At 46.6% G+C, this 27810-nt stretch overlaps 1 protein-coding gene across 2 annotated transcripts in view; it reads right to left on the minus strand.

The window, feature by feature from the left end:
- Positions 1–27810, minus strand: part of LOC140071385 (pyruvate dehydrogenase protein X component, mitochondrial-like) — an 82899-nt gene that overhangs the window by 34029 nt on the left and 21060 nt on the right. For both annotated transcript variants that reach the window (XM_072119058.1, XM_072119059.1), the window contains exons 4-5: positions 19053–19240; positions 15290–15388 (exon numbers count right to left, since the gene is read on the minus strand). In XM_072119058.1, the coding sequence (XP_071975159.1) occupies positions 15290–15388; positions 19053–19240 (287 nt within the window). The remainder of the gene's footprint in view (positions 1–15289; positions 15389–19052; positions 19241–27810) is intronic.

The raw sequence follows: 27810 nt of genomic DNA on the forward strand, positions 1-27810 counted from the left end.
GACAGTCTCGCTCTCTCATGTATATATGGGGGGGGGGACAGTCTCGCTCTCTCATGTATATATGGGGGGGGACAGTCTCGCTCTCATGTGTATATGGTGGGGGACAGTCTCGCTCTCTCATGTATATATGGTGGGGACAGTCTCGCTCTCTCATGTATATATGGGGGGGGGGACAGTCTCGCTCTCTCATGTATATATGGGGGGGGGGACAGTCTCGCTCTCTCATGTATATATGGGGGGGGGGACAGTCTCGCTCTCTCATGTATATATGGGGGGGGACAGTCTCGCTCTCATGTGTATATGGTGGGGGACAGTCTGGCTCTCTCATGTATATATGGGGGGGGGACAGTCTGGCTCTCTCATGTATATATGGGGGGGGGGACAGTCTCGCTCTCTCATGTATATATGGGGGGGGGGGGGGACAGTCTCGCTCTCTCATGTATATATGGGGGGGGGACAGTCTCGCTCTCTCATGTGTATATGGTGGGGGACAGTCTCGCTCTCTCATGTATATATGGTGGGGGACAGTCTCGCTCTCTCATGTATATATGGGGGGGACAGTCTCGCTCTCTCATGTATATATGGGGGGGAGGGGGACAGTCTCGCTCTCTCATGTATATATGGGGGGGAGGGGGACAGTCTCGCTCTCTCATGTATATATGGTGGGGGACAGTCTCGCTCTCTCATGTATATATGGGGGGGGGGGACAGTCTCGCTCTCTCATGTATATATGGGGGGGGGGGGACAGTCTCGCTCTCTCATGTATATATGGGGGGGTGCAGTCTCGCTCTCTCATGTATATATGGGGGGGACAGTCTCGCTCTCTCATGTATATATGGGGGGGGACAGTCTCGCTCTCTCATGTATATATGGGGGGGGACAGTCTCGCTCTCTCATGTATATATGGGGGGGGGCAGTCTCGCTCTCTCATGTATATATGGGGGGGGACAGTCTCGCTCTCTCATGTATATATGGGGGGGGACAGTCTCGCTCTCTCATGTATATATGGGGGGGGGACAGTTTCGCTCTCTCATGTATATATGGGGGGGGTGCAGTCTCGCTCTCTCATGTATATATGGTGGGGACAGTCTCGCTCTCTCATGTATATATGGGGGGGGACAGTCTCGCTCTCTCATGTATATATGGGGGGGGTGCAGTCTCGCTCTCTCATGTATATATGGTGGGGACAGTCTCGCTCTCTCATGTATATATGGGGGGGGACAGTCTCGCTCTCTCATGTATATATGGTGGGGACAGTCTCGCTCTCTCATGTATATATGGGGGGGGGGCAGTCTGGCTCTCTCATGTATATATGGGGGGGGGGACAGTCTCGCTCTCTCATGTATATATGGGGGGGGGGACAGTCTGGCTCTCTCATGTATATATGGGACGGACAGTCTGGCTCTCTCATGTATATATGGGGGGGGGACAGTCTGGCTCTCTCATGTATATATGGGGGGGGGGACAGTCTCGCTCTCTCATGTATATATGGGGGGGGGGGGACGACAGTCTCGCTCTCTCATGTATATATGGGGGGGGGGACAGTCTCGCTCTCTCATGTGTATATGGTGGGGGACAGTCTCGCTCTCTCATGTATATATGGTGGGGGACAGTCTCGCTCTCTCATGTATATATGGGGGGGACAGTCTCGCTCTCTCATGTATATATGGTGGGGGACAGTCTCGCTCTCTCATGTATATATGGGGGGGGGGGACAGTCTCGCTCTCTCATGTATATATGGGGGGGTGCAGTCTCGCTCTCTCATGTATATATGGGGGGGATAGTCTCGCTCTCTCATGTATATATGGTGGGGACAGTCTCGCTCTCTCATGTATATATGGGGGGGGGGACAGTCTCGCTCTCTCATGTATATATGGGGGGGGGACAGTCTCGCTCTCTCATGTATATATGGGGGGGACAGTCTCGCTCTCTCATGTATATATGGGGGGGGGGACAGTCTCGCTCTCTCATGTATATATGGGGGGGAGGGGGACAGTCTCGCTCTCTCATGTATATATGGGGGGGGGGGACAGTCTCGCTCTCTCATGTATATATGGGGGGGAGGGGGACAGTCTCGCTCTCTCATGTATATATGGTGGGGGACAGTCTCGCTCTCTCATGTATATATGGTGGGGGACAGTCTCGCTCTCTCATGTATATATGGGACGGACAGTCTCGCTCTCTCATGTATATATGGGGGGGGGGGACAGTCTCGCTCTCTCATGTATATATGGGGGGGGGGGACAGTCTCGCTCTCTCATGTATATATGGGGGGGGGGGGACAGTCTCGCTCTCTCATGTATATATGGGGGGGGGACAGTCTCGCTCTCTCATGTATATATGGGGGGGGGGACAGTCTCGCTCTCTCATGTATATATGGGGGGGGACAGTCTCGCTCTCTCATGTATATATGGGGGGGGACAGTCTCGCTCTCTCATGTATATATGGGGGGGGGGGACAGTCTCGCTCTCTCATGTATATATGGGGGGGGGGGGGACAGTCTCGCTCTCTCATGTATATATGGGGGGGGGACAGTCTCGCTCTCTCATGTATATATGGGGGGGGGGACAGTCTCGCTCTCTCATGTATATATGGGGGGGGACAGTCTCGCTCTCTCATGTATATATGGGGGGGACAGTCTCGCTCTCTCATGTATATATGGGGGGGACAGTCTCGTTCTCTCATGTATATATGGGGGGGGGACAGTCTCGCTCTCTCATGTATATATGGGGGGGGGACAGTCTCGCTCTCTCATGTATATATGGGGGGGGGGGACAGTCTCGCTCTCTCATGTATATATGGGGGGGGGACAGTCTCGCTCTCTCACGTATATATGGGGGGGGGACAGTCTCGCTCTCTCATGTATATATGGTGGGGACAGTCTCGCTCTCTCATGTATATATGGGGGGGGGACAGTCTCGCTCTCTCATGTATATATGGGGGGGGGACAGTCTCGCTCTCTCATGTATATATGGGGGGGTGCAGTCTCGCTCTCTCATGTATATATGGGGGGGGACAGTCTCGCTCTCTCATGTATATATGGGGGGGACAGTCTCGCTCTCTCATGTATATATGGGGGGGACAGTCTCGCTCTCTCATGTATATATGGGGGGGGGACAGTCTCGCTCTCTCATGTATATATGGGGGGGGGACAGTCTCGCTCTCTCATGTATATATGGGGGGGGGGGGCAGTCTCGCTCTCTCATGTATATATGGGGGGGGGGACAGTCTCGCTCTCTCATGTATATATGGGGGGGGACAGTCTCGCTCTCTCATGTATATATGGGGGGGGGGGACAGTCTCGCTCTCTCATGTATATATGGGGGGGGGGACAGTCTCGCTCTCTCATGTATATATGGGGGGGGACAGTCTCGCTCTCTCATGTATATATGGGGGGGGACAGTCTCGCTCTCTCATGTATATATGGGGGGGGGACAGTCTCGCTCTCTCATGTATATATGGGGGGGGGACAGTCTCGCTCTCTCATGTATATATGGGGGGGGGGCAGTCTCGCTCTCTCATGTATATATGGGGGGGACAGTCTCGCTCTCTCATGTATATATGGGGGGGGGCAGTCTCGCTCTCTCATGTATATATGGGGGGGGACAGTCTCGCTCTCTCATGTATATATGGGGGGGACAGTCTCGCTCTCATGTATATATGGGGGGGGGGCAGTCTGGCTCTCTCATGTATATATGGTGGGGGACAGTCTCGCTCTCTCATGTATATATGGGGGGGACAGTCTCGCTCTCTCATGTATATATGGGGGGGACAGTCTCGCTCTCTCATGTATATATGGGGGGGGACAGTCTCGCTCTCTCATGTATATATGGGGGGGGGCAGTCTCGCTCTCTCATGTATATATGGGGGGGGGACAGTCTCGCTCTCTCATGTATATATGGGGGGGGGACAGTCTCGCTCTCTCATGTATATATGGGGGGGTGCAGTCTCGCTCTCTCATGTATATATGGGGGGGGACAGTCTCGCTCTCTCATGTATATATGGGGGGGACAGTCTCGCTCTCTCATGTATATATGGGGGGGGACAGTCTCGCTCTCTCATGTATATATGGGGGGGGGCAGTCTCGCTCTCTCATGTATATATGGGGGGGGGACAGTCTCGCTCTCTCATGTATATATGGGGGGGGGACAGTCTCGCTCTCTCATGTATATATGGGGGGGTGCAGTCTCGCTCTCTCATGTATATATGGGGGGGGACAGTCTCGCTCTCTCATGTATATATGGGGGGGACAGTCTCGCTCTCTCATGTATATATGGGGGGGACAGTCTCGCTCTCTCATGTATATATGGGGGGGGGACAGTCTCGCTCTCTCATGTATATATGGGGGGGGGACAGTCTCGCTCTCTCATGTATATATGGGGGGGGGGGGCAGTCTCGCTCTCTCATGTATATATGGGGGGGGGGACAGTCTCGCTCTCTCATGTATATATGGGGGGGGACAGTCTCGCTCTCTCATGTATATATGGGGGGGGGGGACAGTCTCGCTCTCTCATGTATATATGGGGGGGGGGACAGTCTCGCTCTCTCATGTATATATGGGGGGGGACAGTCTCGCTCTCTCATGTATATATGGGGGGGGACAGTCTCGCTCTCTCATGTATATATGGGGGGGGGACAGTCTCGCTCTCTCATGTATATATGGGGGGGGGACAGTCTCGCTCTCTCATGTATATATGGGGGGGGGGCAGTCTCGCTCTCTCATGTATATATGGGGGGGACAGTCTCGCTCTCTCATGTATATATGGGGGGGGGCAGTCTCGCTCTCTCATGTATATATGGGGGGGGACAGTCTCGCTCTCTCATGTATATATGGGGGGGACAGTCTCGCTCTCATGTATATATGGGGGGGGGGCAGTCTGGCTCTCTCATGTATATATGGTGGGGGACAGTCTCGCTCTCTCATGTATATATGGGGGGGACAGTCTCGCTCTCTCATGTATATATGGGGGGGACAGTCTCGCTCTCTCATGTATATATGGGGGGGGACAGTCTCGCTCTCTCATGTATATATGGGGGGGGGCAGTCTCGCTCTCTCATGTATATATGGGGGGGACAGTCTCGCTCTCTCATGTATATATGGGGGGGACAGTCTCGCTCTCTCATGTATATATGGGGGGGACAGTCTCGCTCTCTCATGTATATATGGGGGGGACAGTCTCGCTCTCTCATGTATATATGGGGGGGGGACAGTCTCGCTCTCTCATGTATATATGGGGGGGACAGTCTCGCTCTCTCATGTATATATGGGGGGGGGGGGACAGTCTCGCTCTCTCATGTATATATGGGGGGGGACAGTCTCGCTCTCTCATGTATATATGGGGGGGGGGGGACAGTCTCGCTCTCTCATGTATATATGGGGGGGACAGTCTCGCTCTCTCATGTATATATGGGGGGGGCAGTCTCGCTCTCTCATGTATATATGGGGGGGGACAGTCTCGCTCTCATGTATATATGGGGGGGACAGTCTCGCTCTCTCATGTATATATGGGGGGGGCAGTCTCGCTCTCTCATGTATATATGGGGGGGGACAGTCTCGCTCTCATGTATATATGGGGGGGTGCAGTCTCGCTCTCTCATGTATATATGGGGGGGGACAGTCTCGCTCTCTCATGTATATATGGGGGGGGGGGACAGTCTCGCTCTCTCATGTATATATGGGGGGGGGGGACAGTCTCGCTCTCTCATGTATATATGGGGGGGGGGGGGGGACAGTCTCGCTCTCTCATGTATATATGGGGGGGGGGGACAGTCTCGCTCTCTCATGTATATATGGGGGGGGGGGGGGACAGTCTCGCTCTCTCATGTATATATGGGGGGGTGCAGTCTCGCTCTCTCATGTATATATGGGGGGGGGACAGTCTCGCTCTCTCATGTATATATGGGGGGGACAGTCTCGCTCTCTCATGTATATATGGGGGGGGGACAGTCTCGCTCTCTCATGTATATATGGGGGGGGGGGACAGTCTCGCTCTCTCATGTATATATGGGGGGGGGGGACAGTCTCGCTCTCTCATGTATATATGGGGGGGTGCAGTCTCGCTCTCTCATGTATATATGGGGGGGGGACAGTCTCGCTCTCTCATGTATATATGGGGGGGGACAGTCTCGCTCTCTCATGTATATATGGGGGGGGGACAGTCTCGCTCTCTCATGTATATATGGGGGGGGAAAGGCTCGCTCTCTCATGTATATATGGGGGTGGGGACAGTCTCGCTCTCTCATGTATATATGGGGGGGGGGACAGTCTCGCTCTCTCATGTATATATGGGGGGGGGACAGTCTCGCTCTCTCATGTATATATGGGGGGGGGACAGTCTCGCTCTCTCATGTATATATGGGGGGGGGGACAGTCTCGCTCTCTCATGTATATATGGGGGGGGGACAGTCTCGCTCTCTCATGTATATATGGGGGGGGACAGTCTCGCTCTCTCATGTATATATGGGGGGGGACAGTCTCGCTCTCTCATGTATATATGGGGGGGGACAGTCTCGCTCTCTCATGTATATATGGGGGGGCAGTCTCGCTCTCTCATGTGTATATGGTGGGGGACAGTCTCGCTCTCTCATGTATATATGGGGGGGACAGTCTCGCTCTCTCATGTATATATGGGGGGGACAGTCTCGCTCTCATGTATATATGGGGGGGACAGTCTCGCTCTCTCATGTATATATGGGGGGGACAGTCTCGCTCTCTCATGTATATATGGGGGGGACAGTCTCGCTCTCTCATGTATATATGGTGGGGGACAGTCTCGCTCTCTCATGTGTATATGGTGGGGGACAGTCTCGCTCTCTCATGTATATATGGGGGGGACAGTCTCGCTCTCATGTATATATGGGGGGGACAGTCTCGCTCTCTCATGTATATATGGGGGGGGGACAGTCTCGCTCTCTCATGTATATATGGGGGGGACAGTCTCGCTCTCTCATGTATATATGGGGGGGTGCAGTCTCGCTCTCTCATGTATATATGGTGGGGGACAGTCTCGCTCTCTCATGTATATATGGGGGGGACAGTCTCGCTCTCTCATGTATATATGGGGGGGACAGTCTCGCTCTCATGTATATATGGGGGGGACAGTCTCGCTCTCTCATGTATATATGGTGGGGGACAGTCTCGCTCTCTCATGTGTATATGGTGGGGGACAGTCTCGCTCTCTCATGTATATATGGGGGGGACAGTCTCGCTCTCTCATGTATATATGGGGGGGACAGTCTCGCTCTCATGTATATATGGGGGGGACAGTCTCGCTCTCTCATGTATATATGGGGGGGACAGTCTCGCTCTCTCATGTATATATGGGGGGGACAGTCTCGCTCTCTCATGTATATATGGGGGGGGGCAGTCTGGCTCTCTCATGTATATATGGTGGGGGACAGTCTCGCTCTCTCATGTATATATGGTGGGGACAGTCTCGCTCTCTCATGTATATATGGGGGGGGGACAGTCTCGCTCTCTCATGTATATATGGGGGGGGGACAGTCTCGCTCTCTCATGTATATATGGGGGGGGACAGTCTCGCTCTCTCATGTATATATGGGGGGGACAGTCTCGCTCTCTCATGTATATATGGGGGGGGCAGTCTCGCTCTCTCATGTATATATGGGGGGGGGGACAGTCTCGCTCTCTCATGTATATATGGGGGGGGGGACAGTCTCGCTCTCTCATGTATATATGGGACGGACAGTCTGGCTCTCTCATGTATATATGGGGGGGGGACAGTCTGGCTCTCTCATGTATATATGGGGGGGGGGACAGTCTCGCTCTCTCATGTATATATGGGGGGGGGGGGACGACAGTCTCGCTCTCTCATGTATATATGGGGGGGGGACAGTCTCGCTCTCTCATGTGTATATGGTGGGGGACAGTCTCGCTCTCTCATGTATATATGGTGGGGGACAGTCTCGCTCTCTCATGTATATATGGTGGGGACAGTCTCGCTCTCTCATGTATATATGGGGGGGGGACAGTCTCGCTCTCTCATGTATATATGGGGGGGGGACAGTCTCGCTCTCTCATGTATATATGGGGGGGGACAGTCTCGCTCTCTCATGTATATATGGTGGGGACAGTCTCGCTCTCTCATGTATATATGGGGGGGGGGCAGTCTGGCTCTCTCATGTATATATGGGGGGGGGGACAGTCTCGCTCTCTCATGTATATATGGGGGGGGGGACAGTCTCGCTCTCTCATGTATATATGGGGGGGGGACAGTCTGGCTCTCTCATGTATATATGGGGGGGGGACAGTCTGGCTCTCTCATGTATATATGGGGGGGGGGACAGTCTCGCTCTCTCATGTATATATGGGGGGGGGGGGGGACAGTCTCGCTCTCTCATGTATATATGGGGGGGGGACAGTCTCGCTCTCTCATGTGTATATGGTGGGGGACAGTCTCGCTCTCTCATGTATATATGGTGGGGGACAGTCTCGCTCTCTCATGTATATATGGGGGGGACAGTCTCGCTCTCTCATGTATATATGGGGGGGAGGGGGACAGTCTCGCTCTCTCATGTATATATGGTGGGGGACAGTCTCGCTCTCTCATGTATATATGGGGGGGGGGGACAGTCTCGCTCTCTCATGTATATATGGGGGGGGGACAGTCTCGCTCTCTCATGTATATATGGGGGGGTGCAGTCTCGCTCTCTCATGTATATATGGGGGGGACAGTCTCGCTCTCTCATGTATATATGGGGGGGGACAGTCTCGCTCTCTCATGTATATATGGGGGGGGACAGTCTCGCTCTCTCATGTATATATGGGGGGGGGCAGTCTCGCTCTCTCATGTATATATGGGGGGGGGACAGTCTCGCTCTCTCATGTATATATGGGGGGGGACAGTCTCGCTCTCTCATGTATATATGGGGGGGGGACAGTTTCGCTCTCTCATGTATATATGGGGGGGGTGCAGTCTCGCTCTCTCATGTATATATGGTGGGGACAGTCTCGCTCTCTCATGTATATATGGGGGGGGACAGTCTCGCTCTCTCATGTATATATGGGGGGGGGGGGGACAGTCTCGCTCTCTCATGTATATATGGGGGGGGTGCAGTCTCGCTCTCTCATGTATATATGGTGGGGGGGACAGTCTCGCTCTCTCATGTATATATGGGGGGGGGGCAGTCTGGCTCTCTCATGTATATATGGGGGGGGGGACAGTCTCGCTCTCTCATGTATATATGGGGGGGGGGACAGTCTCGCTCTCTCATGTATATATGGGACGGACAGTCTGGCTCTCTCATGTATATATGGGGGGGGACAGTCTCGCTCTCTCATGTATATATGGTGGGGGGGACAGTCTCGCTCTCTCATGTATATATGGGGGGGGACAGTCTCGCTCTCTCATGTATATATGGTGGGGGGGACAGTCTCGCTCTCTCATGTATATAAGGGGGGGGGGGCAGTCTGGCTCTCTCATGTATATATGGGGGGGGGGACAGTCTCGCTCTCTCATGTATATATGGGGGGGGGGACAGTCTCGCTCTCTCATGTATATATGGGACGGACAGTCTGGCTCTCTCATGTATATATGGGGGGGGGACAGTCTGGCTCTCTCATGTATATATGGGGGGGGGGACAGTCTCGCTCTCTCATGTATATATGGGGGGGGGGGGACGACAGTCTCGCTCTCTCATGTATATATGGGGGGGGGACAGTCTCGCTCTCTCATGTGTATATGGTGGGGGACAGTCTCGCTCTCTCATGTATATATGGTGGGGGACAGTCTCGCTCTCTCATGTATATATGGGGGGGACAGTCTCGCTCTCTCATGTATATATGGGGGGGAGGGGGACAGTCTCGCTCTCTCATGTATATATGGTGGGGGACAGTCTCGCTCTCTCATGTATATATGGGGGGGGGGACAGTCTCGCTCTCTCATGTATATATGGGGGGGGGGGGGACAGTCTCGCTCTCTCATGTATATATGGGGGGGTGCAGTCTCGCTCTCTCATGTATATATGGGGGGGACAGTCTCGCTCTCTCATGTATATATGGTGGGGACAGTCTCGCTCTCTCATGTATATATGGGGGGGGGGACAGTCTCGCTCTCTCATGTATATATGGGGGGGGGACAGTCTCGCTCTCTCATGTATATATGGGGGGGACAGTCTCGCTCTCTCATGTATATATGGGGGGGGGGACAGTCTCGCTCTCTCATGTATATATGGTGGGGGACAGTCTCGCTCTCTCATGTATATATGGGGGGGGGACAGTCTCGCTCTCATGTATATATGGGGGGGGACAGTCTCGCTCTCATGTATATATGGGGGGGGGACAGTCTCGCTCTCATGTGTATATGGTGGGGGACAGTCTCGCTCTCTCATGTATATATGGGGGGGGGACAGTCTCGCTCTCATGTATATATGGGGGGGGGACAGTCTCGCTCTCATGTATATATGGGGGGGGGACAGTCTCGCTCTCTCATGTATATATGGGGGGGGGAGGTCTCGCTCTCTCATGTATATATGGTGGGGGACAGTCTCGCTCTCTCATGTATATATGGTGGGGGACAGTCTCGCTCTCTCATGTATATATGGGACGGACAGTCTCGCTCTCTCATGTATATATGGGGGGGGGGGGACAGTCTCGCTCTCTCATGTATATATGGGGGGGGGGACAGTCTCGCTCTCTCATGTATATATGGGGGGGGGGGGGGGACAGTCTCGCTCTCTCATGTATATATGGGGGGGGGACAGTCTCGCTCTCTCATGTATATATGGGGGGGGGGACAGTCTCGCTCTCTCATGTATATATGGGGGGGGACAGTCTCGCTCTCTCATGTATATATGGGGGGGACAGTCTCGCTCTCTCATGTATATATGGGGGGGACAGTCTCGTTCTCTCATGTATATATGGGGGGGGGGACAGTCTCGCTCTCTCACGTATATATGGGGGGGGGACAGTCTCGCTCTCTCATGTATATATGGGGGGGACAGTCTCGCTCTCTCATGTATATATGGGGGGGGACAGTCTCGCTCTCTCATGTATATATGGGGGGGGGACAGTCTCGCTCTCTCATGTATATATGGGGGGGGGACAGTCTCGCTCTCTCATGTATATATGGGGGGGGGGGGACAGTCTCGCTCTCTCATGTATATATGGGGGGGGGGGGGGACAGTCTCGCTCTCTCATGTATATATGGTGGGGACAGTCTCGCTCTCTCATGTATATATGGGGGGGGGACAGTCTCGCTCTCTCATGTATATATGGGGGGGTGCAGTCTCGCTCTCTCATGTATATATGGGGGGGTGCAGTCTCGCTCTCTCATGTATATATGGGGGGGGACAGTCTCGCTCTCTCATGTATATATGGGGGGGACAGTCTCGCTCTCTCATGTATATATGGGGGGGACAGTCTCGCTCTCTCATGTATATATGGGGGGGGGACAGTCTCGCTCTCTCATGTATATATGGGGGGGGGACAGTCTCGCTCTCTCATGTATATATGGGGGGGGGGGGCAGTCTCGCTCTCTCATGTATATATGGGGGGGGGACAGTCTCGCTCTCTCATGTATATATGGGGGGGGACAGTCTCGCTCTCTCATGTATATATGGGGGGGGGGGACAGTCTCGCTCTCTCATGTATATATGGGGGGGGACAGTCTCGCTCTCTCATGTATATATGGGGGGGGACAGTCTCGCTCTCTCATGTATATATGGGGGGGGACAGTCTCGCTCTCATGTATATATGGGGGGGGGGGACAGTCTCGCTCTCTCATGTATATATGGGGGGGGGGGGACAGTCTCGCTCTCTCATGTATATATGGGGGGGGGGGACAGTCTCGCTCTCTCATGTATATATGGGGGGGGGGACAGTCTCGCTCTCTCATGTATATATGGGGGGGGGGACAGTCTCGCTCTCTCATGTATATATGGGGGGGGGGGACAGTCTCGCTCTCTCATGTATATATGGGGGGGACAGTCTCGCTCTCTCATGTATATATGGGGGGGACAGTCTCGCTCTCTCATGTATATATGGGGGGGACAGTCTCGCTCTCTCATGTATATATGGGGGGGACAGTCTCGCTCTCTCATGTATATATGGGGGGGACAGTCTCGCTCTCTCATGTGTATATGGTGGGGGACAGTCTCGCTCTCTCATGTATATATGGGGGGGACAGTCTCGCTCTCTCATGTATATATGGGGGGGACAGTCTCGCTCTCTCATGTATATATGGGGGGGACAGTCTCGCTCTCTCATGTGTATATGGTGGGGGACAGTCTCGCTCTCTCATGTATATATGGGGGGGGGACAGTCTCGCTCTCTCATGTATATATGGTGGGGGACAGTCTCGCTCTCTCATGTATATATGGGGGGGACAGTCTCGCTCTCTCATGTATATATGGGGGGGACAGTCTCGCTCTCTCATGTATATACGGGGGGGGGACAGTCTCGCTCTCTCGTGTATATATGGGGGGGGGTCTCGCGTCTCGCTGTTGGGGGGGGGGTCCGGTCTCTTCCTCTCACCAAATAAAAGTAAATAAAGACAAAGACCTCAGAATCACAGAAATAGGAATTTTTTTTCTTGGATTCTAAAAATAATTTCCGGTCTCATTAGCGATTCATCTGGAAGTAACGCCGGACCCCCGAGGCGCCCAAATTAGGAAAAAGCTTTTTACTGTGCGAGAAGCTCGCGCCATCTGCGCGGTGATCAGCTGCGCCGCATTAACCCTCTCCCCGCTGATCGCACCTCTGCCGCCAGAGCGGCTGCCGGAGGCGTCCGGGGAGGAAGGGGTTACACAGCGGGTGGTTGTGCGGAATGTAAAGTGACAGCTACAAGAACGCGGAGGCGATGACTAACGCACGGACGACACGGACGCTATAAATAAGCGCAACTCGCTAAAAACGATTTTCTGTTTCGAGGGATCAAAACGAGCTCCATCCCCCGACAAGGCGAGAAAAACATGAAAAAGGGAAAATAACGCAGAACGTGCGGCACCGCTTATCATCACTATGGCAACAAGAACATATTGGTTTTCTTGTTCTTGGGTGGGGGAGGGGCTAAGGAGAGTGGAGGTAATTAGATTATGATAATTAATTGCACCAAGAGCAACGTGTAACAAATCCTCTAATCAATATCATGTTTACTGGCTAATGTGTAATTGTAGCTGTGAGTCATTACACTGCTGTGCTCTGTGCTCTCTGCAGCCAGTGTTATGTATTGTCCCTGGAGAGATGTGTAATCAGACCTCACACTGCTGTGCTCTGTGCTCTCTGCAGCCAGTGTTATGTATTACCCCTAGAGAGAGGTGTAATCAGACCTCACACTGCTGTGCTCTGTGCTCTCTGCAGCCAGTGTTATGTATTGTCCCTGGAGAGATGTGTAATCAGACCTCACACTGCTGTGCTCTGTGCAGCCAGTGTTATGTATTGTCCCTGGAGAGATGTGTAATCAGACCTCACACTGCTGTGCTCTGTGCTCTCTGCAGCCAGTGTTATGTATTGTCCCTGGAGAGATGTGTAATCAGACCTCACACTGCTGTGCTCTGTGCTCTCTGCAGCCAGTGTTATGTATTGTCCCCGGAGAGATGTGTAATCAGACCTCACACTGCTGTGCTCTGTGCTCTCTGCAGCCAGTGTTATGTATTGTCCCTAGAGAGATGTGTAATCAGACCTCACACTGCTGTGCTCTGTGCTCTCTGCAGCCAGTGTTATGTATTGTCCCTGGAGAGATGTGTAATCAGACCTCACACTGCTGTGCTCTGTGCTCTCTGCAGCCAGTGTTATGTATTGTCCCTGGAGAGATGTGTAATCAGACCTCACACTGCTGTGCTCTGTGCAGCCAGTGTTATGTATTGTCCCTGGAGAGATGTGTAATCAGACCTCACACTGCTGTGCTCTGTGCTCTGTGCAGCCAGTGTTATGTATTGTCCCTGGAGAGATGTGTAATCAGACCTCACACTGCTGTGCTCTGTGCTCTCTGCAGCCAGTGTTATGTATTGTCCCTGGAGAGATGTGTAATCAGACCTTCATATAAGTTGTTAGTAGCAGCAGAACTGTGATATATGGATTTATATTCCAGGATATGAGCTTCACCAAGAATAATAGTAACCCCCTCATTACCCTACATCACCAGGGATTATACTAGTAACCCCCTCATTACCCTACACCACCAGGGATTATACTAGTAACCCCCTCATTACCCTACACCACCAGGGATTATAATGGGATCTCTTCACTATCCTGGACCTGGTTACATTCTGGGGGTCCTGTGATTTGGGGGTACATGGTGGTGTGGGCTCCGGCTTCTCGCTGTATATGGGTTACATCACCACTTCCTGCAGGAGAGTCATTAGCGCCATCACCCAAATATCTAAAAATACCAAAATATCTGTCAGCGGCGGCAAGGAGCGACCGTGTCCTCCCGGACCAGGGAGAGGAACCAACACATCGGAACCGGTGATGGATCTATGGAGCCGCCCTCTGACCTCTGCCATCCTCTACACCCAATGTCCCGGGCACAGAGACAAGCATGTCCACACGTGTCTGTGCAAGAGCGGGGCCCGGCACAGGGGCCCAGCAGCCCAGCTGTACAGCCCGAGTATGTACCCCCAACGCCGGGGACACCCATGTAATGCGTGGGGGTGACTTCACCTAATGTTTAGGGGCAGGAGTGTCCTCCGGTATTGTCCCTGGAGAGATGTGTAATCAGAACTTTATATGTTGTTAGTAGCAGCAGGACTGTGATATATGGTTTAATATTCCAGGATTGTAGTTTGTCCAATTGCATTGGAGGTGCATCCTCACACTGCTGTGCTCTGTGCATTAAACCGATTTACAGCTTATTTCCCTGCTTTGCATAACATGGGTCTGGTTTAATACTAGAGCAGTTACAAAGCAAAAAACAAACAAAAAAAAAAGTGTCCAGAACTTAAGAGCACAGCAGTGTGAGGACGCTCTCCCAGTGCATTTGGATAAGTTACAATCCTAAAATATAAATCCATATATCACAGTCCTGCTGCTACTAAGAACATAGACAAAGGTCTGATTACACATCTGTCTCTAAGGTCAATAATTAACACAGTGTGAGGACATGCCTCCGCAGCACTTGAAAAAGCTACAATCCTGGAATATTACCGGTGATGAATAGAGCGATCACCCGCATGTAGGCGGAGCCTCGCGCAAAGGAACCTCCACTAGATATATAGTTACAGGACCTTTTCATTGTGTCCAGCATGGCTGCGGTTCTGCGTGTAGTCGTAGTCAGCCACTGTGGACTCTCGGTTGGTGGAGGTAGGTACAGAGGGGACACTATACACTTACTCTTTTGTGATGATCCCCCGGGGGCCGGAGGGGGTGACGATTTTCGGGTCGATCCGGTGCGTGTCCAGGATGTGTCGCGCTGCGGGGCTTATACGGACCCTGGAATAGAGAAGACAAGTATGAGGGTCAGAGGTCGGGGGTCAGGGGGCCGGACACGTGGCTCTGTTTATGCAACGTCCCCCCCTGAGCAGTATTTGACGAGTTAAAGGGGAATTACACTTTCATTAGAGCTGATCCCTTAAGCAGATTAGGATGTGTTCACCGACCTCAAGTAATTACAAGATCCCCGGGTAACTGCAGTAAATATTCAGCCTCCACATTCACTGACAGCAAGCAGAGCCCCGAGACATGACCACTACTGTATATACTGCTCCAATGCATCGCTGTATACTGCACAGGAACAACAGCCGAAAAAAGGAGGTTTAATTCATGTGCACTGGGGCGTGTCCTTACACTGCTGTGCTCTGTGCTCTCTGCAGCCATGTATTATGCATTGTTCCTGGAGGAATGAGTAATCAGACCTTTGCGTAGGTTGTTAGTAGAAGCAGGACTGTGATATATGGATTTATATTCCAGAATTGTAGCTTCTCCAAGTGCACTGGGGGGCTGGGGGGTGTCCTCACACTGCTGTGCTCTGTGTTAGGTATTGTCCCTGCAGAGGTGTATAATCAGACCTTTGTGTATGTTATTAGTAGCAGCAGGACTGTGATATATGGATCAATATAGCATAGTTTTAGCTTCTCCAAGGGCACTGGGGTTACGTCCTTACACTGCTGTGCTCTGTGTATTGAAGAGGTCCACAGCCTCTAACCTCTGCTCTAACTTTTGGGAGCGTCTGTAGGTCAGATCAATGCACAGAGCACAGCAGTGTGAGGAAACACCTCATGAGCACTTGGTGAAGATACATATTTCACAGTCCTGCTGCTCCTAAAAACCTTTACAACGTTAGGATTACACACCTCTCCAAGGACAATACCTGGCACTGGCTGCAGAGAGCACAGCAGTGAGAGGAGAGGTCACCAGTACAATCCTGGAATATAAATCCATATATCACAGTCCTGCTGCTACTAACAATGTACATGAAGGTCTGATTACACATCTCTCCATACATAACACTGTCTGCTGTCTATGGTCACAGCTGCTGACAGGTTCCCTATGATATGATACACATGGCTAGTGACGGCTGTAGAGACACCACCAGTGCGGGGAGTGCGGCAGGGACGGGCAGTGTCGTCATGACCTTTTCCGTGTGATTTTCGTGTCTTTTCTAGTCCCCCCGGGTCGCCCAGGGCCAGCACGATCCGGAGCAGGGAGACAGCTGGACGCACGTCATTAGTGGCGCACGCTCCGGCTCCGGCACTTGGCTCAGGGCCGCAATTAGAAGGAGCGATTGTGATTCTCACACGTCTGAGCGCAACGGAACGACATGTGAGCGAAACCTCGCGCAACACTCCAGGGTAAAAAACGGTACACTCCATAAATATGACATGTACTCAATGCACTGAGTGGGGGTCCTCATGAACATAATGGGGCTCATTTGCTAAGGGTCCGTCGGACGCATTTTCTTCGGGTTTCCTGACGATTTCCGTTTTGCGCCGAATTGCCCCGGGATTTTGGCGCACGCGATCGGATTGTGTCGCATCGGCGCCGGCTTGCACGCGACACAAAACGGGGGGACAACCAGACGGATTCGGACAACGCGCGGGATTTAACATTTAAAATTGTGTCGCATGATCAAGCACTCACATGCACCGGGAAGAAGCAGGTGAACTCCGGCGGACCTTGGGGCAGAAACGACGGATGCACGAATCCTCGTCGGACAATGCGCCGCGGGAACGCGACAGGACCGGGTAAGTAAATCTGCCCCAATGGGTTTAGCAAAATCTAAAAAGTACAAAAATACTAGAGGATTTCTTTCCGCTCCTGTTTTGGCGCTACCCAGATCCCCACCCATTAGGAATAACTCTCTGGCCTGCTTGTCAGGACAGGAGCAGAGCCTCTGCCCCCATTAGCTCTAGAGGGGGAAGGAAACCGGTTTTGTGCAGAGCGCCCCCAGCAGCTGTAGAAGGGGAAGGAGACTGATTTTGTGCAGAGCCTGCCCCCAGCAGCTGTAGAAGGGGAAGGAGACTGATTTTGTGCAGAGCCTGCCCCCAGCAGCTGTAGAAGGGGAAGGAGACTGATTTTGTGCAGAGCCTGCCCCCAGCAGCTGTAGAAGGGGAAGGAGACTGATTCTGTACAGAGCTCCCCCAGCAGCTCTAGAGGGGGAAGGAAACCGGTTTTGTGCAGAGCCTGTCCCCAGCAGCTGTAGAAGGGGAAGGAGACTGATTCTGTACAGAGCCTGTCCCCAGCAGCTGTAGAGGGGGAAGGAGACTGATTCTGTACAGAGCTCCCCCAGCAGATGTAAAGGGGGAAGGAAACCGGTTTTGTGCAGAGCGCCCCCAGCAGCTTTAGAGGGGGAAGGAAACCGGCTTTGTGCAGAGCCAGTCCCCAGCAGCTGTAGAGGGGGAAGGAGACTGATTCTGTACAGAGCTCCCCCAGCAGCTGTAGAGGGGGAAGGAAACCGGTTTTGTGCCGAGCTCCCCCAGCAGCTGTAGAGGGGGAAGGAGACCAGTTCTGTGTAGATCGCCCCCAGCAGCTGTAGAGGGGGAAGGAGACCAGTTCTGTGCAGAGCGCCCCCAGCAGCTGTAGAGGGGGAAGGAAACCGGTTTTGTGCAGAGCCTGTCCCCAGCAGCTGTACAGGGGGAAGGAGACTGATTCTGTACAGAGCTCCCCCAGCAGCTGTAGAGGGGGAAGGAAACCGGTTTTGTGCCGAGCTCCCCCAGCAGCTGTAGAAGGGGAAGGAGACTGATTCTGTACAGTGCACCTCCAGCAGCCCCTAAGAGCTGCCTGAGGGGGAAGGAGACTGATTTTTTCTACCCTTTCTGTTGTCAGGTGTTCATGTATTTGTGGACGGGGATGGATGAGGCCTGCTAGTTGCCACATACATTCACTGGATCTTGTGCTTTTTTTTTTTTTTTTTTTTTTTTTAACCTCTTGTTTTTGGAAGTCATTCACTGCGGAGTCTGTGCCAGTGATGTCGCTGATCATATCCATTATCCTCTGTGACTCGCTATCTGGCCGCTGCTGACGCCCACAATTAGATCAGGGTGGAAAAGGGAAAAAAATATGAATGAAAAACTAAAAATAAAAAAAGAGGAACAGGCGTCTCCTGGAATCTTAGGGCTGAAATTCCAGAGAAATAGCAGGGACTTACGTCAACAGAGGGACTTTCTAACCAGAGATGTGTAGAAGTTTTCTATGGGGGCACCCGGTTGGATTATTACTATGGGGGGCAGAGGTTCAAATTATTATTATGGGGGGCAGTCGGCTGGATTATTACTATGGGGGGCAGAGGTTCAAATTATTATTATGGGGGGCAGGCAGCTGGATTATTACTATGGGGGGCAGGCAGCTGGATTATTACTATGGGGGGCAGGCAGCTGGATTATTACTATGGGGGGCAAAAAGCTGGATTATAACTATGTGGGGCACAGGTTCGTATTAAGTCTATGGGGGGCAGACAGCTGGATTATTACTATGGGGGGCAGACAGCTGGATTATTACTATGGGGGGCACAGGTTCGTATTATGTCTATGGGGGGCAGACAGCTGGATTATTACTATGGGGGGCAGACAGCTGGATAATTACTGTGGGGGAGCACACAGTTGGATTAATAATATCTATAATAATAACCTACATGTTATGTATAGATAATGAAACCTACCCGAGTTTTCCAGGCTGGGTTGGGACCTTGGGTGGTGGAGCGGTGACTTCAGCAGGGCCTGTGGTTGTGGCACTTGGGGGTGTTGGGCTCTGGACGCTTGGGATCTCCACCTGTGTCCAGTCCTGTCCTTCATCCACCATCAGAGCGATCAATGATCCAAGTCGTATGTTCCTGCTGCCTTCATGAACCTGTAGGAGAAGAACCTCAGGGACATAAGGACCAATGACACCTTCCCCACCGCCCTGTTAGGAGTTGTGGACCTCCAGGAGATCCCCTAACCAGGTGACCTATAGAGATATTCATATCCGTGATGAAGCTTCATCATGACCCTGGAGGACCACCAGAAGGTTCTCCATGTGGAATTTCTTCTATGGACCTTTTGATCCCATGTCACGCCCCCTGTAGACACTGTGAGGATACAGCAGCTTAGATAGTGTGACTTGTTCTGTCCCCCCCTCCATCACACCACCGGACCCCCATCCCCCTCCCCCTCCAGACATCACAATGTAGATAACACACAGGACACCGGCATCCAGTTATATCTCATCAATAATTTACTCCAACATTTCTATTCTCATATACTGCCCCCAACCTCATACATGATTTATACAGGGGCCAACACAGTGTGAGGGGAGAGGGAGAGAGATAGGAGATAGATAGATAGATAGGAGATAGATAGATAGATAGGAGATAGATAGATAGATAGATAGATAGATAGATAGATAGATAGATAGGAGATAGATAGATAGATAGATAGATAGATAGGAGATAGATAGATAGATAGATAGATAGATAGGAGATAGATAGATAGGAGATAGATAGATAGATAGATAGGAGATAGATAGATAGGAGATAGATAGATAGATAGATAGATAGGAGATAGATAGATAGATAGATAGATAGATAGATAGATAGATAGATAGATAGGAGATAGATAGATAGATAGATAGATAGATAGATAGGAGATAGATAGATAGATAGATAGATAGATAGATAGGAGATAGATAGATAGGAGATAGATAGATAGATAGGAGATAGATAGATAGGAGATAGATAGATAGATAGATAGATAGGAGATAGATAGATAGATAGATAGATAGATAGATAGGAGATAGATAGATAGATAGATAGATAGGAGATAGATAGATAGATAGGAGATAGATAGATATGAGATAGATAGGAGATAGATAGATAGATAGATAGAGAGATAGATAGATATGAGAGAGATAGATAGGAGATAGATAGGAGATAGATAGATAGGAGATAGATAGATAGATAGGAGATAGATAGATAGATAGGAGATAGATAGATAGATAGATAGGAGATAGATAGATAGGAGATAGATAGATAGATAGATAGATAGATAGGAGATAGATAGGAGATAGATAGGAGATAGATAGGAGATAGATAGGAGATAGATAGGAGATAGATAGGAGATAGATAGATATGAGATAGATAGATAGATAGATAGATAGATAGGAGATAGATAGATAGGAGATAGATAGATAGATAGATAGATAGGAGATAGATAGATAGATAGGAGATAGATAGATAGGAGATAGATAGGAGATAGATAGATAGATAGATAGATAGATAGATAGATAGATAGGAGATAGATAGGAGATAGATAGATAGATAGGAGATAGATAGGAGATAGATAGGAGATAGATAGGAGATAGATAGGAGATAGATAGGAGATAGATAGATAGATAGATAGATAGATAGATAGATAGATAGGTAGGAGATAGATAGATAGGAGATAGATAGGAGATAGATAGATAGATAGATAGATAGATAGGAGAGAGATAGATAGGAGATAGATAGATAGGAGATAGATAGATAGGAGATAGATAGATAGATAGGAGATAGATAGATAGATAGGAGATAGATAGATATGAGATAGATAGATAGATAGGAGATAGATAGATAGATAGATAGATAGATAGATAGATAGGAAATAGATAGGAGATAGATAGATAGATAGATAGATAGGAGATAGATATGAGATAGATATGAGATAGATAGATAGGAGATAGATAGGAGATAGATAGGAGATAGATAGGAGATAGATAGGAGATAGATAGGAGATAGATAGATAGGAGATAGATAGATAGATAGATAGATAGGAGATAGATAGGAGATAGATAGGAGATAGATAGGAGATAGATAGGAGATAGATAGGAGATAGATAGATAGGAGATAGATAGGAGATAGATAGATATGAGATAGATAGATAGGAGATAGATAGATAGATAGATAGATAGGAGATAGATAGATAGATAGATAGATAGATAGATAGATAGATAGATAGATAGATAGGAGATAGATAGATAGATAGATAGGAGATAGATAGATAGATAGATAGATAGATAGGAAATAGATAGGAGATAGATAGATAGATAGATAGATAGATAGATAGATAGGAGATAGATATGAGATAGATAGATAGGAGATAGATAGGAGATAGATAGGAGATAGATAGGAGATAGATAGGAGATAGATAGATATGAGATAGATAGATAGGAGATAGATAGATAGATAGATAGATAGATAGATAGGAGATAGATAGATAGGAGATAGATAGGAGATAGATAGGAGATAGATAGGAGATAGATAGGAGATAGATAGATAGGAGATAGATAGGAGATAGATAGATATGAGATAGATAGATAGGAGATAGATAGATAGATAGATAGATAGATAGATAGGAGATAGATAGATAGATAGATAGATAGATAGATAGATAGGAGATAGATAGATAGGAGATAGATAGATAGATAGATAGATAGATAGATAGATAGGAGATAGATAGGAGATAGATAGGAGATAGATAGATATGAGATAGATAGATATGAGATAGATAGATATGAGATAGATAGATATGAGATAGATAGATATGAGATAGATAGATAGGAGATAGATAGGAGATAGATAGGAGATAGATAGGAGATAGATAGATATGAGATAGATAGATAGGAGATAGATAGATAGATAGATAGATAGATAGATAGGAGATAGATAGGAGATAGATAGATAGGAGATAGATAGGAGATAGATAGGAGATAGATAGATATGAGATAGATAGATAGGAGATAGATAGATAGATAGATAGATAGGAGATAGATAGATAGATAGATAGATAGGAGATAGATAGGAGATAGATAGGAGATAGATAGGAGATAGATAGATAGGAGATAGATAGATAGATAGATAGGAGATAGATAGATAGATAGATAGGAGATAGATAGATAGATAGGAGATAGATAGATAGGAGATAGATATGAGATAGATAGATAGGAGATAGATATGAGATAGATAGATAGGAGATAGATAGATAGATAGATAGATAGATAGATAGATAGGAGATAGATAGATAGGAGATAGATAGATAGATAGATAGATAGGAGATAGATAGATAGATAGATAGATAGATAGGAGATAGATAGATAGGAGATAGATAGATAGGAGATAGATATGAGATAGATAGATAGGAGATAGATATGAGATAGATAGGAGATAGATATGAGATAGATAGATAGGAGATAGATATGAGATAGATAGATAGGAGATAGATATGAGATAGATAGATAGGAGATAGATATGAGATAGATAGATAGGAGATAGATATGAGATAGATAGATAGGAGATAGATATGAGATAGATAGATAGGAGATAGATATATATGAGATAGATAGATAGATAGGAGATAGATAGATAGATAGATAGGAGATAGATAGATATGAGATAGATATGAGATAGATAGATAGATAGGAGATAGATAGATAGATAGATAGATAGATAGATAGGAGATAGATAGGAGATAGATAGATAGGAGATAGATAGATAGGAGATAGATAGATAGGAGATAGACAGATAGGAGATAGATAGATAGATAGATAGATAGATAGATAGATAGATAGATAGATAGGAGATAGATAGATATGAGATAGGAGATAGATAGATAGATAGGAGATAGATAGATATGAGATAGATAGGCGGTCCGATCCCAGATGGGAGGGTATTTACTCACTTAACTACACATACTTTTGCATTGTTCACTGATTTAATGCTATATTTTCACAGTACCAACTATTGATTAGTTTTGATGTATTACCCTTGCACTTGTACTAAGTACTTTATCATGTTTTGTAACCTATTGAATGTAATTGGCACGGTCCGGTTGTGGACCAATGAGATGTAATCTTGGCCCTTATATGTTTGTCCACTGGCCATACACACTATGCTTGATAAAGGCTCTGCGTGAGCTGAAACGTTGCACGTGGAATAAAGATACCCCACCGCTTTTGAACACTAACCAGGAGTGCTGCCTATTTGTGGAATTAGATAGATAGACAGATAGATAGACAGGAGAGAGATAGATAGGAGATAGATAGATAGGAGATAGATAGATAGGAGATAGATAGACAGGAGAGAGATAGATAGGAGATAGATAGATAGATAGATAGATAGATAGATAGATAGATAGGAGATAGATAGATAGACAGGAGAGAGATAGATAGATAGATAGATAGATAGATAGATAGATAGACAGGAGATAGATAGATAGATAGATAGATAGGAGATAGATAGATAGATAGATAGATAGACAGGAGATAGATAGATAGATAGATAGATAGGAGATAGATAGATAGATAGGTAGACAGGAGATAGATAGACAGGAGATAGATAGACAGGAGATAGATAGACAGGAGATAGATAGACAGGAGATAGATAGACAGGAGATAGATAGACAGGAGATAGATAGATAGATAGATAGATAGATAGGAGATAGATAGATAGATAGATGATAGATAGATAGATAGATAGATAGATAGATAGATAGATAGATAGATAGATAGGAGATAGATAGGAGATAGATAGGAGATAGATAGGAGATAGATAGGAGATAGATAGGAGATAGATAGATATGAGATAGATAGATATGAGATAGATAGATATGAGATAGATAGGAGATAGATAGGAGATAGATAGGAGATAGATAGATATGAGATAGATAGATAGGAGATAGATAGATAGATAGATAGATAGATAGATAGATAGATAGGAGATAGATAGGAGATAGATAGATATGAGATAGATAGATAGGAGATAGATAGATAGATAGATAGATAGGAGATAGATAGGAGATAGATAGATATGAGATAGATAGATAGGAGATAGATAGGAGATAGATAGGAGATAGATAGGAGATAGATAGATATGAGATAGATAGATAGGAGATAGATAGATAGATAGATAGATAGATAGATAGATAGATAGGAGATAGATAGATAGATAGGAGATAGATAGATAGGAGATAGATATGAGATAGATAGATAGGAGATAGATATGAGATAGATAGATAGGAGATAGATATGAGATAGATAGGAGATAGATAGATAGATAGATAGATAGATAGATAGGAGATAGATAGATAGATAGATAGGAGATAGATAGATAGGAGATAGATAGATAGGAGATAGATATGAGATAGATAGATAGGAGATAGATATGAGATAGATAGATAGGAGATAGATATGAGATAGATAGATAGGAGATAGATATGAGATAGATAGATAGGAGATAGATATGAGATAGATAGATAGGAGATAGATATGAGATAGATAGATAGGAGATAGATATGAGATAGATAGATAGGAGATAGATATGAGATAGATAGATAGGAGATAGATATGAGATAGATAGATAGGAGATAGATATGAGATAGATAGATAGGAGATAGATATGAGATAGATAGATAGGAGATAGATATGAGATAGATAGATAGGAGATAGATATGAGATAGATAGATAGGAGATAGATATGAGATAGATAGATAGGAGATAGATATGAGATAGATAGATAGGAGATAGATATGAGATAGATAGATAGGAGATAGATAGGAGATAGATAGATAGGAGATAGATATGAGATAGATAGATAGGAGATAGATATATATGAGATAGATAGATAGATAGGAGATAGATAGATAGATAGATAGGAGATAGATAGATAGGAGATAGATATGAGATAGATAGATAGATAGGAGATAGATAGATAGATAGATAGATAGATAGATAGATAGATAGATAGATAGATATGAGATAGGAGATAGATAGATAGATAGATAGATAGGAGATAGATAGATAGATAGATAGGAGATAGATAGATAGGAGATAGATATGAGATAGATAGATAGATAGGAGATAGATATGAGATAGATAGATAGGAGATAGATAGATAGATAGATAGATAGGAGATAGATAGATAGATAGATAGGAGATAGATAGATAGGAGATAGATAGATAGGAGATAGATAGATAGGAGATAGATATGAGATAGATAGATAGGAGATAGATATGAGATAGATAGATAGGAGATAGATATGAGATAGATAGATAGGAGATAGATAGATAGATAGGAGATAGATAGGAGATAGATAGATAGGAGATAGATAGATAGGAGATAGATAGATAGGAGATAGACAGATAGGAGATAGATAGATAGATAGATAGATAGATAGATAGGAGATAGACAGATAGGAGATAGATAGATAGATAGATAGGAGATAGATAGATAGGAGATAGATAGATAGATAGATAGATAGGAGATAGATAGGAGATAGATAGATAGGAGATAGATAGATAGGAGATAGATAGATAGGAGATAGACAGATAGGAGATAGATAGATAGATAGATAGATAGATAGATAGATAGATAGATAGGAGATAGATAGATATGAGATAGGAGATAGATAGATAGATAGGAGATAGATAGATATGAGATAGATAGGCGGTCCGATCCCAGATGGGAGGGTATTTACTCACTTAACTACACATACTTTTGCATTGTTCACTGATTTAATGCTATATTTTCACAGTACCAACTATTGATTAGTTTTGATGTATTACCCTTGCACTTGTACTAAGTACTTTATCATGTTTTGTAACCTATTGAATGTAATTGGCACGGTCCGGTTGTGGACCAATGAGATGTAATCTTGGCCCTTATATGTTTGTCCACTGGCCATACACACTATGCTTGATAAAGGCTCTGCGTGAGCTGAAACGTTGCACGTGGAATAAAGATACCCCACCGCTTTTGAACACTAACCAGGAGTGCTGCCTATTTGTGGAATTAGATAGATAGACAGATAGATAGACAGGAGAGAGATAGATAGGAGATAGATAGATAGGAGATAGATAGATAGGAGATAGATAGACAGGAGAGAGATAGATAGGAGATATATAGATAGATAGATAGATAGATAGATAGATAGATAGATAGATAGATAGATAGATAGGAGATAGATAGGAGATAGATAGATAGACAGGAGAGAGATAGATAGATAGATAGATAGATAGATAGACAGGAGATAGATAGATAGATAGATAGATAGATAGATAGATAGATAGATAGATAGATAGATAGGAGATAGATAGATAGATAGATAGACAGGAGATAGATAGACAGGAGATAGATAGACAGGAGATAGATAGACAGGAGATAGATAGACAGGAGATAGATAGACAGGAGATAGATAGATAGGAGATAGATAGATAGATAGATAGATAGATAGGAGATAGATAGATAGATAGATAGATAGGAGATAGATAGATAGATAGATAGATAGGAGATAGATAGATAGATAGATAGATAGATAGATAGATAGATAGATAGATAGGAGATAGATAGGAGATAGATAGGAGATAGATAGGAGATAGATAGATAGGAGATAGATAGATAGGAGATAGATAGATATGAGATAGATAGATATGAGATAGATAGATAGGAGATAGATAGGAGATAGATAGGAGATAGATAGGAGATAGATAGGAGATAGATAGATATGAGATAGATAGATAGGAGATAGATAGATAGGAGATAGATAGATAGATAGATAGATAGGAGATAGATAGGAGATAGATAGATAGGAGATAGATAGGAGATAGATAGATAGGAGATAGATAGGAGATAGATAGATAGGAGATAGATAGGAGATAGATAGGAGATAGATAGGAGATAGATAGGAGATAGATAGGAGATAGATAGATATGAGATAGATAGATAGGAGATAGATAGATAGGAGATAGATAGATAGGAGATAGATAGGAGATAGATAGATAGGAGATAGATAGGAGATAGATAGGAGATAGATAGGAGATAGATAGGAGATAGATAGGAGATAGATAGATAGGAGATAGATAGATAGGAGATAGATAGATAGATAGATAGATAGGAGATAGGAGATAGATAGATAGATAGATAGATAGGAGATAGATAGATAGATAGATAGGAGATAGATATGAGATAGATAGATAGGAGATAGATAGATAGATAGATAGATAGATAGATAGATAGATAGATAGGAGATAGGAGATAGATAGATAGATAGATAGATAGGAGATAGATAGATAGATAGATAGGAGATAGATAGATAGGAGATAGATAGATAGGAGATAGATATGAGATAGATAGATAGGAGATAGATAGATAGATAGATAGGAGATAGATAGGAGATAGATAGATAGGAGATAGATAGGAGATAGATAGATAGGAGATAGATAGGAGATAGATAGGAGATAGATAGGAGATAGATAGGAGATAGATAGGAGATAGATAGATATGAGATAGATAGATAGGAGATAGATAGATAGGAGATAGATAGATAGGAGATAGATAGGAGATAGATAGATAGGAGATAGATAGGAGATAGATAGGAGATAGATAGGAGATAGATAGGAGATAGATAGGAGAT

Source organism: Engystomops pustulosus, chromosome 7 (assembly GCF_040894005.1).
Source record: "Engystomops pustulosus chromosome 7, aEngPut4.maternal, whole genome shotgun sequence".
NCBI lineage: Eukaryota > Metazoa > Chordata > Amphibia > Anura > Leptodactylidae > Engystomops > Engystomops pustulosus.